This window comes from Macaca fascicularis, chromosome 2 (genome assembly GCF_037993035.2).
Source record: "Macaca fascicularis isolate 582-1 chromosome 2, T2T-MFA8v1.1".
Taxonomy (NCBI): Eukaryota; Metazoa; Chordata; class Mammalia; order Primates; family Cercopithecidae; genus Macaca; species Macaca fascicularis.
In genome coordinates, this window is record NC_088376.1 from 169,824,087 (window position 1) to 169,839,183 (window position 15,097).

At 36.5% G+C, this 15,097-nt stretch overlaps 1 protein-coding gene across 5 annotated transcripts in view; it reads left to right on the forward strand.

The window, feature by feature from the left end:
• The window catches only part of CFAP44 (cilia and flagella associated protein 44), a 148,926-nt gene that overhangs the window by 104,624 nt on the left and 29,205 nt on the right, over positions 1-15,097 (forward strand). For all 5 annotated transcript variants that reach the window (XR_006695992.2, XM_005548130.5, XM_005548134.5 and 2 more), the window contains 4 exons: positions 4,621-4,798; positions 7,872-8,372; positions 10,734-10,937; positions 12,243-12,438. Coding sequence is in view for 4 of the 5 variants with exons in the window: in XM_005548130.5 (XP_005548187.2) it covers positions 4,621-4,798; positions 7,872-8,372; positions 10,734-10,937; positions 12,243-12,438 (1,079 nt within the window). In the remaining variant the exon portion in view is untranslated. The remainder of the gene's footprint in view (positions 1-4,620; positions 4,799-7,871; positions 8,373-10,733; positions 10,938-12,242; positions 12,439-15,097) is intronic.

Below are 15,097 nucleotides of genomic sequence, written 5' to 3' on the forward strand. Positions count from 1 at the left end.
TTAACAGAGTTTGTCACAGAGCAACAGCTTTTAATTTAGTTGATGTTCAGTTTATCAATTTTCCTTATATAAATCTTGATTTTGATGTCAAGTCTAAGAACTCTGCCTGGCCCTAGGTCCCAAATATTTTATCCTATTTTTGTTTAAACATTTTATAGTTTTTCTTTTTATATTTAAGCTAATTTTTAAATAAGGCATCAGACTTAGGTTGAGATTTGTTTTTTTCTTACAGATGTCCAATTACTCTAGCATTTTTGCTGAAAAGACATTTCCTCCATTGAATTCCTTTTGCATCTTTGTCAGAAATCATTTGGACATATTTGTGTGGGTCTATTTCTGGGTTTACTTTCAAGTCTGTTGATCTATATATCTGTCCTCTTACCAACAGTATATTGTCTTGATTCATATATCTATATAATAGATCTTGAAATCTGGTAGAGTGATTCCTCTCATTTTATTTTTCAAAATTATTTTAGACATTATAATTACTTTTCTTTCCATATAAATTTCAGAAAAATCTTGTCTATATGTATAGAAAATCTTGCCATAATTTCAATAAGAATTATGTTAAAGCAGTGTATTAATTTGGAGATAATTTTTATCTTTATTGTGTTGAGTCTTCTAATCCATGGACATGGTATGACTTTCCATTTATTTAGATCTTTGATTTCTTTCATCAGTGTTTTGCTGTTTTCAGCATAAAAGGTTCTGTTCATGTTTTGTTAGATTTGCATGTAAGCATTTCTTTTTTGAGCAATTTTAAATACCATTGTGTTTTTAATATTGGTGTCTATGTGTTCACATTCGCTGCTAGTATAGAAATACAATTGATTTTTGTATGTTTATCTAGTATCCTGTGGCCTTTCTGAACTGTCTCAGTTGTAAGAGTTTTTTTGGTAGGTTTCTTGATATTTTATGTGTAGACAACCATGCCATTTGGAAACAGGGGCAGTTTTATTTCTAATCTGTTTGCAGTTTATTTCCTTTTGTTATTGCACTGGCTAGAACTTCCAGTACTATATTGAAATACAGTGGGAAGAACTAGCATCCACACTTTGTTCCTTATCTTGGAAAGCATTCAGTGTTTAAATAATATAACTGTTTCCATCCTTTACCTCAACCTACCTATACTTTTATATTTGAAGTTAGTGTCTTCACTAACTTCACTAGGCAACATACAATTGGGTTATGTTTTTAAGTCCACACTGCCCATTTCTGTCATTCAATGGTATATTTAGACCATTTATGTTTAACGTACTTATGTATATTTAGGCCTTACATCTGCGATTCTATATTTTGTTTTCTGTTTGTTCTATGTTTTGGATTTCTGTTTTCTTTCTTCTGCTTTACTAAGGAATTTGTCAATGAATCCATCTGTAAGTATTCTTTGAGGGATAGTTTTAAATACAAATTTAAAATTTTTGTTGTTATAGTACTATCCAGATGTTCTATTTCTTCTTGAGTCAGTTTTTATAATTTGTGTCTTTGAAGAAATTTGTGCGTTTCGTCTAAGTTGTTAATTTTATTGGCATGAAGTAGTGTATATTATTCCCTTATATTTAATTTCTGTAGTATCTGTTTTGATGCCCTCTGTTTTATTTACATTGTTAATTTTCATATTATCTCTTTTTCTTCATCATTCCAGCTAGTGATTTACCCACATTATAGATCTTTTCAAAGAACTAGCTTTTGGTCATAGATTTTAAAATATTGTTTGGTCTGCTTTCTCTGTCATTGATTTACTATTATTTTTATAATTTCTTCCCTTCTAGTTAACTTAGGTTTAATTAGCTTTTAGTTTCTTGCTTCTTAGTGTGTAAACCTGTGTATAAGTTTTGATTCTATGCCCTTCTTCCTTTGTAATATAAACATTTAAACTATAAATTTCCTCCTAAGCATTGAGTTAGCTGCATTACACATTTTCATATGGTAGATATTTATTATCACGTAGTCCAAAGTATTTCTTTTTTTTTTTTTTTTTTTTTTTTTTTTTTGAGACGGAGTCTCACTCTGTCGCCCAGGCTGGAGTGCAGTGGCTGGATCTCAGCTCACTGCAAGCTCCGCCTCCCGAGTTCATGCCATTCTCCTGCTTCAGCCTCCCGAGTAGCTGGGACTACAGGCGCCCGCCACCTCGCCCAGCTAGTTTTTTGTTGTTTTTAGCAGAGACAGGGTTTCACCGTATTAGCCAGGATGGTCTCGATCTCCTGACCTCGTGATCCGCCCGTCTTGGCCTCCCAAAGTGCTGGGATTACAGGCTTGAGCCACCGCACCCGGCCTCCAAAGTATTTCTAACATCACTTGTGATTACTTCCTTGACTTGCAATTTAGTTTCCAAAGATTTGGAGTTTAAAAAATATCTTCCTAAATTAGATTTCTAATTTAGTTGTTTGTGGTAATAGAAAATAGTCTATATAGTTTAAATTTTTAAAGATTTATGGAGAACTGTGTTATGGCCCTGCATATACAGTCTGTCTACATAAAAGTTCAATACGTGCTTGAAAAGAATATGCTTTCTTGCATTGTTTGGTGTAGTGTTCTATAAATGTCAATTAGGACAAGATGATTGATAATGTTTTTCATATCTTCTATGCCTTTTTGTCTTTGAAGGCATGATTTTTTATGGTTATTCTTGAATGTCCTCTGTACTCAACAAGGTCTCTCCAGTTGGTGGGAACATGAGTGATTCCCAGCTATGTGTAAACTATGAGAATTATTTGTTCTACAGTTTCCCAGTAATTGTACTTTTTCCAGGAGTTGTTCTTTGCCCAGCTTCATGGTGGTTCACATTACGCATGTACAGATTAATACTCAGCCAAAATGTTAAGGTTCTATGTAGATTTTCAGAGGCATTTCTTTGTGTATCTCTGATATTCTTTTCCACAAATTTCTTAGCACCAAATTTGGCCTCCTTGTACTCTAATCTCTGTCTCCTCAGTCAGTGAGTTCCCTGGGCTGTGTTTGGGATCCTGATCCTACTCCACAGGCTGGTAATTTCCTCTATGCGGCAGCCAGGAGATAATAAGGATCATGTCTTTTTACTTTTCTCAAGAATTACAGTTTTATGCTCTTTATTTTCAATGTCTGAACATAATTGTTTCACATATTTTTATTCAGTTTTCTGGTTGTTTATATTATGAGGATAACAATGGGTGCTGTTACTCTCACGTGGCCAGAGGCAGAAGTAGCTCTTCTCTTCCCTTCCCTTCCTTTTTCTTTCCTTCCCTTCCTTTCTCCCTTTCTCCTTTCCTTTTCTTTAAAAATAGTAATCCTTCATTTTAGTGCAGTTTTACACAAATAAATGATTGTCAGTTAATACAATAGATGGTATGGGTTTCCTCTGAGAGCTACATATACATGCTCGTGTTGGCTAGTAGACTTTACTTTAAAAAATTAGACAGGTATGTTGGGATCTCCCAATGAAGGGCCTTTTATTAGTACCAAGGTATTATGATAGCCTATACCTTTAGATACCTTAGTACTTCCAAAGCAGAGAGTTCAGTTTCTGTAGAGAATAATTCTTTGATTTTAGTCTGGATATAAAGATTGCCACTGTTTTGTATGTATGCAGGTGGGAAAGTTTGGGAGGGTCCAACTGGTTTAAGCATTTTTTTTCAATCCTTTAATTAATTTTGCTAAATATATCTAGCATTCCATTCTGTACTTGTCCTGTTTGTGCTTGGAGCATTCTAGGGACTTCACCAAGAAGATAATATTCAATCCTTTTTGTGGCCTTATCTTGTGGATATTCTGGGCTATAGTTTGGTCTGGTTTATTCACTAATGTAATTTTATCTTCTTTTTGTCTTCCAGAAATGGATCAGTGTCACTGGTTTGCTCATGGCTTTCTATTCCATTCTTAGATTTCTGATAATTTACAACTTTTTGTACTTCTATACTGTCATTTTCATGGAATTTGGGTACAGAGGGAGAGGCAAATATGCATGCTCATGCTATCATCTTAAACTAGATACCTTTTCTGAAAATTTTACAGCAAGCACTTATGCAAATACAAAGTTTAATTGTCTGGGCATAATGGCTCACGACTATAATCCCATCTCATTGGGAGGCTGAGGCAGGCAGATCACGAGGTCAGGAGATCGAGACCATCTCTGTAGTCCCAGCTGCTTGGAAGGCTGAGGCAGGAGAATCACTTGAACCTGGGAGGTGGAGGTTGCAGTGAGCCGAGATTGTACCACTCACTCCAGCCAGGCAAAAAGAGTGAGACTCCATCTCAAAAAAAAAAAAAAAAAAAAGTTTAATTGACTTTGTAGTCATTAAAAAACCCACCTAATTTCCAAGACGTAATTTATATCAAGAGAATAAGTAACAATGTTAATATGAATTACTTAGAAGTGAATCAAAGCCTACCAGTAATTCAGATTATTTCAGTACAATCTAGTGATTGGTTCCTATTTATATAATTGTATATTATTTTGCTTGGGATACTTTAAAAGTAGTAATTGACTTTTAAAAAATGCTTGGGCTCTGTGACAAAAGTGGCATCACAGATTTGAAATTAAACTTTTGTATAATGATTAAATTTGAATATATGCCTATATTAATGTAGACAAATTGGAGTTTATTGTCATATTTGTGTCTGGGTTGTCTATTTTTCTAATAGATACAAGAGTAAACCTGGTGACGACTATGAAGATCCTAAAGATCTTCAAGCCATCAAAGAAGCCCAGGTGTATATGGGAGATTTCAATCTGAAGACAGCCCCAGACTATAAGATACCTGAGCACATGAGAATAAATGCTGCCAAGAAGGAAGAGGAACTAGGACACCTAGATTCTTTGGTACTTATCTACAGATTTTATGACAATGGAGAAAGCACCCTGGGTTCTTAATTAAATTCTGCTAAAACCACTCATTTCCCTATCTGGTCAAGCCCTATCTGGTCAATAAGAATATACAACCTTAGAAATTTAGAACTGGAAAAGACTTCCATGATTATCTAGAATGTCCTCTTTTTACAAATAAGGAAACTGAGGCCCAGAGAGGACAAGAGATTTGTCCATGGTTAGTCAGCTAATATGGAAGAACCAGCTGCAAATACTTACAGTGTATCTGAGGGTTATAGATGGGTATTACCTGACAGGTGTGGCAGGGTCATCAGGGATATCTAGTATTCTAGGTCAGAGTTTGACTGTCTGATGAATGTCTCTATCTCTTTTTTACTGTGGCCTTATTAGAAGTATTAATACATCTTTGTTGAGTTAGCATTTCTCAGAAGACTCATTCTGTCTTTGAGCTTTCCTTAAAATACCATGTTTCAGTACCAGTTTCATGGGTAAGCATTATATTTTGTGGACTTTGAACCTCTGAAATTCAAACAAATCCTCATTGGATTTAGTTTTTTGTTGCCATGGACCACTAAGGACTTAGATTAAAAAGGCCATTATTTAGCCTTTTTTTTTTTTTTTGTAGGACTTCCAAACTTTTCTAGGCAACTCAATGCTAACAAACTAATATATTTCTTTGTTATTTTGTCTGCATTCCTCCAAACCACTTTCAATCATCCTGATCATTCTGATCCCCGTTTTCTTATCAAAGTTCCTCTTCCTGCTATATTAATTCCTTAATCACCATTTGGACTGACAAGTGACTTTTTATACTTAAAGGCTTAGAGGTCATCTGAGCTACTACTTTTAGGAGAACTTGATACACGGTAACCTAGTGTGGTTGTGGAGGTTGCACATTTCAAGGCATCACTTTGGAGAGGGTACCAATCACATCACAGATATATTAATAGTATTTTTGAATATTTTATAATTATCTGACAAATGAAAATGAAGTGTCCTGAGGAATGGGTGTCTTTTTCTGTTTCACCAAAGAGATGCATCCCAGTAGCACAAGGGTCCTGGCTTGGCAATTCATATCCACAAATCCGTTTTCATAGCTCATAACTGTGTGTTTCTCATCAAAGTGGACAATTTGGACATTTTAGTAATGACCATTTGGATTGTTTTCCTAGTTGTTCTTCTAAGGTAATTTTTATTTATTCATCATGTTACCTCCATCATTGTAGAGAAATGTTCTTATGACCACGATTTATCCAATCTGAAATTTCATACTCTAGTTGAGGAGATGGGCAGGTATGATGTCTTCAACTTAATTGCATTACATTGAAATTTGCTTTGTTAAAATAAAATCACATAGAACACCTTTTTCTACAAGTCAGAAGACTGGAGTTCTGTTTCCATCTCTGCCACTTAATAGCCATGTGAACTTTGCTAAGTCATACAAATCTCCCTAAGCCTTTTATTTCATCTGTAAAAAGAGTATTAATACCAATTAACAACAAGACATGTCTGGTATACCTCATAGGGTTAATTTAATGGCCAAAATCCATAAATGGTCTTTATTGTCATGGTCAAATTGAAAATCATTGAAAAGTATTAAATATTTTTAAAATAGTGTATTGTTCATCTTTTTTCTCAGCCAGTATTTAGGTTTGTGTGGTATTTGTTTGTTTGTTTTGTTTTGTTTTGTTTTGTTTGAGGCGGAGTCTGGCTCTCTTGCCCAGGCTGGAGTGCAGTGGCCAAATCTCAGCTCACTGCAAGCTCCGCCTCCTGGGTTCACGCCATTCTCCTGCCTCAGCCTCCCGAGTAGCTGGGACTACAGGCGCCCGCCACCTCGCCCGGCTAGTTTTTTGTATTTTTTAGTAGAGACGGGGTTTCACTGTGTTAGCCAGGATGGTCTCGATCTCCTGACCTCGTGATCCGCCCGTCTCGGCCTCCCAAAGGGCTGGGATTACAGGCTTGATTGAGCCACCGCGCCCGGCTGTGTGGTATTTGTAAAACTAGAAAGAAAGAATTGATGTGTGAAGAGGCTCCTTAAAGAGGTAGGTCGTATAGCCATCAGTGATTTGGGTTCGTTCTTGGTGGCCTAATCTGCAATCCATCAGACACTTCAGAGGTGGTTGTCATTCACCCAACTGTTGGCTTTTGAGTTTAAACCTTAGTGGTTTAAAGGTTTATTTTCAAGTTGCAGAACATATCCTCTATCTTGATATAGTTTTCTGTGTTGCAGATAGTAAATATATATGTGGCTTTTGTAAGACTGCTTGAAGGAGTGACTTTTGATCTTCCTATGAAAAGTAACTCTTCATGGCCTTTGGACAATCTAGTAGCCTAACTGCACACAGAAAGTAGGGTTGCATGTGCTCTCAGGCTCTGGGAATGGCATTTAGACAACAGAGACCAGGGAGACAGCTCGTAATGAAAGAGCAATGAGATTATATAGCCCCTGTGCCTGGAAGCAGAGGCACAGCTTGGCTTAGATAAATGGAGAAGGAATGAAGGAAGGATCCTGCAGTCTCTTGGTGTGACATGCTACTGAAATTCAGAATCATGGCCTTGCCTACACAAGGAGTAATGATAATCATGTGGCCAAAATTCAGAATGAAAATAGGCTAACCTGTAGTTTGGGCCTAGGTGGGCAGCCCTAAGTGAGTCTAAGTCCAAGGGATTCAAAGTTCCAGCAGGAAAATGCATTAATCGCCTTCCTGTTCCCTTCCTCCCTGGAGAGAGTATCCAACTTGAATAAGGCTCCAGGAAGGACTTCCATGGAGTAGTAAAGGAGGACAGGGGAACTCAGCCACATAAGCCATCTGGAGGGAACAAATCGTGGGAAGCCAAGAGATACCAGAGGTCACATCTAAACTGTCCTTCCATCTTAGAGGAGCTAAATGGAAAAAATCCTAAATATTAGAGAAAAGGGAAACTTGGTGGTAAAAAGGTATGATCAGATGAATTTTTATCTTGAATTTTTGCTAGGCCTTTCAGCAAGGGAAAAGAGCAGATCGTACTCCATGCAGTTATTTGTCAGACGGTTGTACTGTTGTTTCCTTCCTCTTCTTTTTTTCAGGTCCATGGAAATAAAAGGTACATGAACAAGTGCATTGTGTCTCTTAGAGACCTTAAAGTGGCTGTTGTTGAGGAAATACAGTGCCTGGTACAAGAACTGAAGAACATTCAGTCGACTCTTCACGTATCCAAGCACATACCCATTCCCCATATTCCTCAGATACACCCGGAAGAAGTTCCAGAAAAGAGATTTCAGTATGATGAAGAAACTCTCCTAAATTTTAAGCAACAGCATATGAAAAGTGACGATGAAAAGTCCCCCGGAGTGGAACAGACAGGGTCTGGAGGCCCAGGTGGAGGATTCCTCAAGCTCTCTTCTGGAAAGGATGGGGATTTGACAACCCGAGATTCAATGTCTAGATCATCAAAGGCATCAACACTCAGCCTGGATATACCAAAGTATATGGAATTTGAAAAAGCAGAGCCAACGGATGTGGAGCTGGAAATTATGAAGAGAGATGAGATTAAACACGTGTACATGCAACAGTATTTGGTCAACAGGGTAAGGGGTGAACCTGTTCCTAGTTAAAGCTGAAAGAGAGAAGAGAAGGGAAAAAAATGGGTTGGGTTTTTTATTTATTTTAAATTTCTCTGCATGAACCTTTCCCAAACCCTGACCAACTCACCACTCAGTGATGGCTTGGCTTCTTCCCCATCCTTGGCCTTCTGGAAATCATTGTGCTCTTCCCAGAACTACAGAGCTTTTAAACTTTTGTTTTGTTTTGTTTTGGAAAGCTGGCAAAGAATGAAGGGGAAGCCCATGTTTCAGTTACTTGGCATCCAACTGAAGTCATCGTAAAGGGGAAGTGGAGGAGCAGCTTTTAGATGATGGATGGAACATAGATGATGGATGGAACATAGTTAAGAATTTTCCAGAGAAACAGGGCACCCTCTACTTTTCACACCATCCTTTTTCTCTAATATGTGGTTTGTTCCATTAGTAGAAGTGTTTATGGTGACTACTGGGTTTGAGATTGTTCTGGAGCTGGAATGGCAACTATTTTTATTTCTAGGAAAATCAGGTCCAGACTAGGACCTGTTGGGCAGGATGTTCTTTGAATATGAAGGGAAAAGAACCTTTCTTGGAGAGATAACTCTCTGCTGCCAGCCATATGGATTCCCTTTCCTCAGTGTGTCTTTCCATCTCCAGCCAGTGGTGATGCCCTCAATAGCTTTCCAGCCTTATTCTTCACCATTATCTCTTCTTTGTCCAGCCCTGTTTTCTCACTGTTCTTGCCTCTTTTCACTCCACCTTTTTCTCCCACACCATTCTGAGTTTTATATCCGTGCTTTTTCCTTTGCTGTTTCCTTCTACCAGTAATGACTTCCTTCCAGAGTTGAGTCATCAAAGCACGGCTCAGTTCCAAACCCTCTCCAGCATTTTCCGCTCACATTACTTATGCTTTCCTTGTTTCTAAACTCCAGTTGCACCTGTAATAAGCATCTCATGTTTTACACTAATTTTCCTTGCTGTTTCATGGGTATTAGTATTGTCTTGAAAATTAAATTACATAATTCTTGAGCAAAGGGCCACGTATACTTCTTCTGATTCCTCCACATTGTCTAGGACAATGTCAAATATACCATAGATATTCAGTCAAAGGTTTTAATTGATTTAATTGTAACTAATTTATTAATTTAACAAATATTTATTGGATGTTCTATATGCAGGGACACTGATAGATAGGATTAGGGATACAACAATTCCTAAGAAAGACATGTTCTCTGTCTTCACAAAGCTTATAGGCTATTGGGGTTGGAGAGAATAAAACAAGTGTAATCCTTACAGACTTGGAGACCTATGTGGTTCAGTTTAAGAATGGTGTTGCACTGAAGAAAATATAGGCCTGCCTCCAAATAAATGCAGTAATAATTCAAGTTTGTTAAACAAGCTTTAAAGGGGAGCCCAGACATATAGTCTATAGCGATAGTTACTTAAAAGTTTAATTTTTTCTTCTCTCTGTTTTTTTTTTTTTTTTTTTTTCAGCTCTCTGAATTTCTCTGGTAGTTTCACTGCTCCAAACCCACAGATCTCTTTCTCTCCTCAGCCCCAGTCTGGGTCCTCACTTATTACAGGCTTTTGACAGTTGAGGCTGCCTATCATGTACAAACTAATTAAAAACATAGAATGGTTTGTCTCTTCCTATTGTTACAGTTTCCTCAGGAGAATCAGCCCTTGGGGCTCTCTCTTGGCCTCTTATTCTCCTTTGTGATACTGGGGGCGAAAGCTTTACCAAAATCAGAACAAAACTGAAGACTTCAAATTAGTAGGACCATAGTGAATTAAAGTCTGAACTAGGACTTGGGATACTTAGGCTCTTATCAGGAAAACTACCTTTGACCTTAATTTCTTCAGTCTTAGAAAAAGATTGAACAGGTTTTTTGTGACTCCATGATTATTTTATGTATTTTAAAATATTTACCGTTCTGTAGGTTTGAAAATTTTCAACATAAGAAGTTGGGAAATGTATTTATTTGTGTTTACTATATAAAAGGGATTGTAGAGATACTGTGGAGAATAAAGAGGAGACAGAAACGCTACCCACTCAGAGAGCTCATAAGCTACACAGTGTACTGTAGAAGGGCATTCTTGATTTATGGCTTAGTCAATGGTGAAGAAATAGCTGAAAGGACTTCTAGTTACACAGTTCCTACCACTTAATAAATTAACTTATGCAAACTTAATGTAATTAATGAATTTATTTTTGTGACTACACACACACACACACACACACACACACACAATTCTCCATCCGTAAGGGCATAATAAAAAATGATTTATTACAAATTAGTATTGTTAGATAGTTTAAAAATGCATTCATCTAGTCTTCTAACGTATCCTCAAATATTTTTTCCCTCTCAGGTCAAAGAACTGATTGTCACTTTTGATGCAGAACTCCGTCTCCTTAGACATCAGAAACTGAAACTAGATACTCAGATGAAATTATCTGATCTGCACCATGTCACCTTATTTCAAGAAATACTTCTCCTGAAGAATTTTGAAAAACAGGAGAACATACTCCAAGAGCGTGTTAATTCCTTGGACAAAGAGGAACAGTACATGCAAGTATGAATGGGCAGAAGAATCCTAGCTGGCTCCTCCCTTAGTTACGGAGAAGCTTGATTTCTTTTTATTTTTCTTCTTAACTCAATTCTCCTACTTGTTCTAGCCCTCATCTCTTTCTTGTCTTCTTTCCCCTCCTCCTTTTTCCTGTTATTCCTACCTACTCTCCATCTTTAGTATTCATGGTCAAAGAGAAATGATTTAGATTTTTTAGTAAATTTGGTCTGATATTCTGTAAGGTAAGAGAATAAAATTTTCAAAAGTGAGCCTTTGATTGTGCCAGTCTACTCCAGCCTGGCGAGCTGGGTTCCCTAAAAAACAAAAAAGTAAGCTATGATATAAAATTGAGTTTTGATTTTAAGTTATCCTTATGAAAATAACTGAAAGAGAAGCTGGTAAGTTTCTTAAGTATGATAGCTTCAGTGTAATATATGATTGAATATCATAAGAAATGAGGTTCCATTATTTGTTATATTTGTATATTAACTTTCAGAAAATAAATTGTACTAGCTTTGTTTTAAAAGAAAAAAGATTCTGTTAAATAGGTAGTATATGCTACATAGTAACATTCATTTTTAGGTATATTAGCTTCACTAGAAATTATATGTCTTTTTGTTTTAGTTATCATATATCAGTACAAAAAATTCTTTGGTTTTTGAGACTACACATGCAAAAATATTAGCTGACATCCACATATTCAATTTAAGGAATTTCAAGGAAAAGTTTCAATTTAATTTAGATTTTGGGGGGATGTTTAGCACTAAAAAAGCTGATTTTCTAATTCTAAACATAACTGATTTTTACAAAGGAATTATAAAATTTTAACCAATAAATTGATGGCTCTGCAAACATCAGAAATATAAACTTCTTTTAAGATGTTTTAAAAAATATATTTGTAAACTGTAACCGGCCGGGCGAGGTGGCTCAAGCCTGTAATCCCAGCACTTTGGGAGGCCGAGGCGGGCGGATCGTGAGGTCAGGAGATGGAGACCATCCTGGCTAATATGGTGAAACCCCCTCTCTACTAAAAATACAAAAAGAAATTAGCCGGGCGTGGTGGCGGGCGCCTGTAGTCCCAGTTGCTCTGGAGGCTGAGGCAGGAGAATGGTGTGAACCTGGGAAGCCGAACTTGCAATGAGCCGAGATCGCGCCACTGCCCTCCAGCCTGGGCGACAGAGCGAGACTCCGCCTCAAAACAAAAACAAAAACAACAACAAAAAAATGTAACCTTGCATTGTAAAGTACATTGCTCTCTGAACTTGGTTTATCAGAAATATTTATCATTTTTTCTTGTTTTTATTCATTTAGTGGAAAATAAATGAAACTCTTAAAGAGATGGAAGAGAAAAAGAATGAAATCACCAAACTCCAGGAGCAAGAAAAGGCACTCTATGCTGGTTTTCAAACAGCCATTGGAGAAAACAATAAATTTGCAAACTTCCTCATGAAGGTCCTAAAGAAGAAGATTAAACGGGTAAAGAAAAAAGAAGTTGAAGGAGATGCTGGTTTGTATTTCTTTCTTGCATACGATCTTATTTTCTCTCATTAACATGAAATAGAGAGGTAACTAAGGGACTTGTTAGATACCCTATTTTTTTTACTATAACATAGACAATGTAGAGACACTCTGGAGGCTAAAGAGAAGACATAAACCTTAAGGTCTTCCAACACCTCGAGTTAATCTGTGTGCATGTTTGTTTGCACATGCGCACACGTGTTTACGTGTATCTGGTATGAGTTAGCATAGTGTAGTTTAAGTTAATAAGCACATCTTTTTATGTGTTTATTTGCCATATGTATATCTTGTTTGGTGAAATGTCTCCTTTTGCCCATGTTTAAATAGGATCACTTGCTTTTTTTACTGTTGAGTTTTGAGAGTTCTTTATATATTCTGTATACTAGTCCTGTGTCAGATATGTGGTTTGCAAATATTTTTTCCTAGTGTGTAGCTTGTCTTTTCATTTACTGTAGTATCATTTGTTGAAAATGTTGTCTGTCTTTGACTGAATTGCTTTGATCTTTGTCCAGATCATTTGGGCATCTTTGTGTGGATCTATTTCTAGGTTCTGTATTCTGTTCCATTGATCTATATGTCAATCTTTTCACCAATACGACAGTCTTGATTATTGTAGCTACATGTTGAGCCTTTAAATCGGGAAGACTAACTCCTCCTACTTTATTCTTCTTTTGTAAAATTGTTGTAGCTATTCTAGTTCCTTGATATTTCCATATTTTAGAATAATATTGTTTATATCTGCAAAAAATCTTGTTGGAAATTTCATAGTAATTGTGTTAAAACTGTATATTAATTTAGAGACAACTGGTATCTTTCCTTACATTGAGTTTTCCATTAGAAGGTACAATATGCTGTAGTCCCAGCTACTTGGGAGGCTGAGACAAGAGAATGGTGTGAACCTGGGAGGCAGAGCTGGCAGTGAGCCAAGATCACGCCACTATACTCCAGCCTGGGCAACAGAGCGAGACCCTGTAGATCAAAATCGTATACTAGTTTTCAGTATATAATTCATTTTCATGTTTTGTTAGATTTACACCTATTTCCTTTTTTAGTGATTTTAAATGATACTGTATTTTTAATCTCAGTGTCCTCATGTTCATTGCTACTCATAGATTACATGTTTAGCTGATGTCCTGTAACCTTACTTATTAGTTCTAAGAGGTTTTGATAAATTCCTTGGGAATTTCTATGTAGATGATATTAGGTTGGTGCAAAAGTAATTGTGGGTTTTGCCATTAATAATGGGAAAATAATTTCATCTAATAATTTCATCTGTGAATGAATATAGGCAGTTTTATTTATTTATTTCTGATAAGGATGCCTATTTCATTTTCTTGCCTTATTGCATGGCTAGAACATCCAGTTCTATGATAGTGCTGAGAGCTGACATTCTTACTTTATTTTCAATATTAAGTATAATGTTACTTGTAGGTGTTTTGTAGATACTCTATTAAGTTAAGGAAGTTCCCCTCGGTTCCTCTTTTTCATGAATTTTTTTCATGAATGGGGGTAGAAATTTGTCAGATGCCTGTCTACATTGATTGATGATCATGTGATTTTCTTTTTAGCCTATTAATATGGTTGACTACATTGACTGATTATGGATTATTAAATCAGAATTGCATTTCTGAAATAAACTTTCCTTGGCATAGTGTAAAATTCATTTTATATATTGATTAATTCTATTTGCTAATATTTCATTGAGAAATGTTTTGTCTATATTCATGAAGATCATTTTTCTGTAATTTTCATTTTTTGCACTGCCTTTGTCTGGTTTTAATATCAGGGTAATAAAAACTAGCTTCATAATATGAATCAGAAAATTTTCTTTTCCATTTGATTTTCTGGAAGATCTTGCGTGGAATTGGTGGTAATTATTCTTTAAACACTTTGTAGAATTCACCAGTGAAAGTATTTGAATTTGAAGATTTCTTTTGGGGAGGTTTTAAATTACAAATTCAACTTTCTTAATAGGTATAGGGCTGTTCAAATGTTCAAATGATCTGTTTCTTTTCTTTTCTTTTTTTTTTTGAGACGGAGTCTTGCTCTGTCACCAGGCTGAAGTGCAGTGGTGCAATCTCTGCTCACTGCAACCTCCACCTCCCAGATTCAAGTGATTCTTCTGCCTCAGCCTCCTGAATAGCTGGGACTACAGGCACATGCCACCATACCCAGCTAACTTTTTTTGTATTTTCAGTAGAGACGGGATTTTGCCATATTGGCCAGGACGGTCTTGATCTGCTGACCTCGTGATCCACCTGCCTTGGCCTCCCAAAGTGCTGGGATTACAGGCGTGAGCAACTGCACCTAACCCAAATGATCTATTTCATATTGGGTGAATCATGGTAGTTTGTGGTTTTTTTGAGGAATTGGTATATTTCATCTAAGATGCCAAATTAATGCATGAATATCCTTATCTTTTTAGTGTCTACAGGGTCTGTAGTAATATCACCTGTTGCATTCTTTTTTTCTAAAAAAAATTCAGCTTTTATTTTAGATACAGGGGATATATGTACAGGATTGTTACATTGGTATGTTGCACCCAGGTAGTGAGCATAGTACCAAATAGGTAGTTTTTCAGCCAATGCCCCCCTCCTTCTTCCCTCACCACTCTAATAGTCTGCAGTGTCTATTGTTTCCGTGTTTAT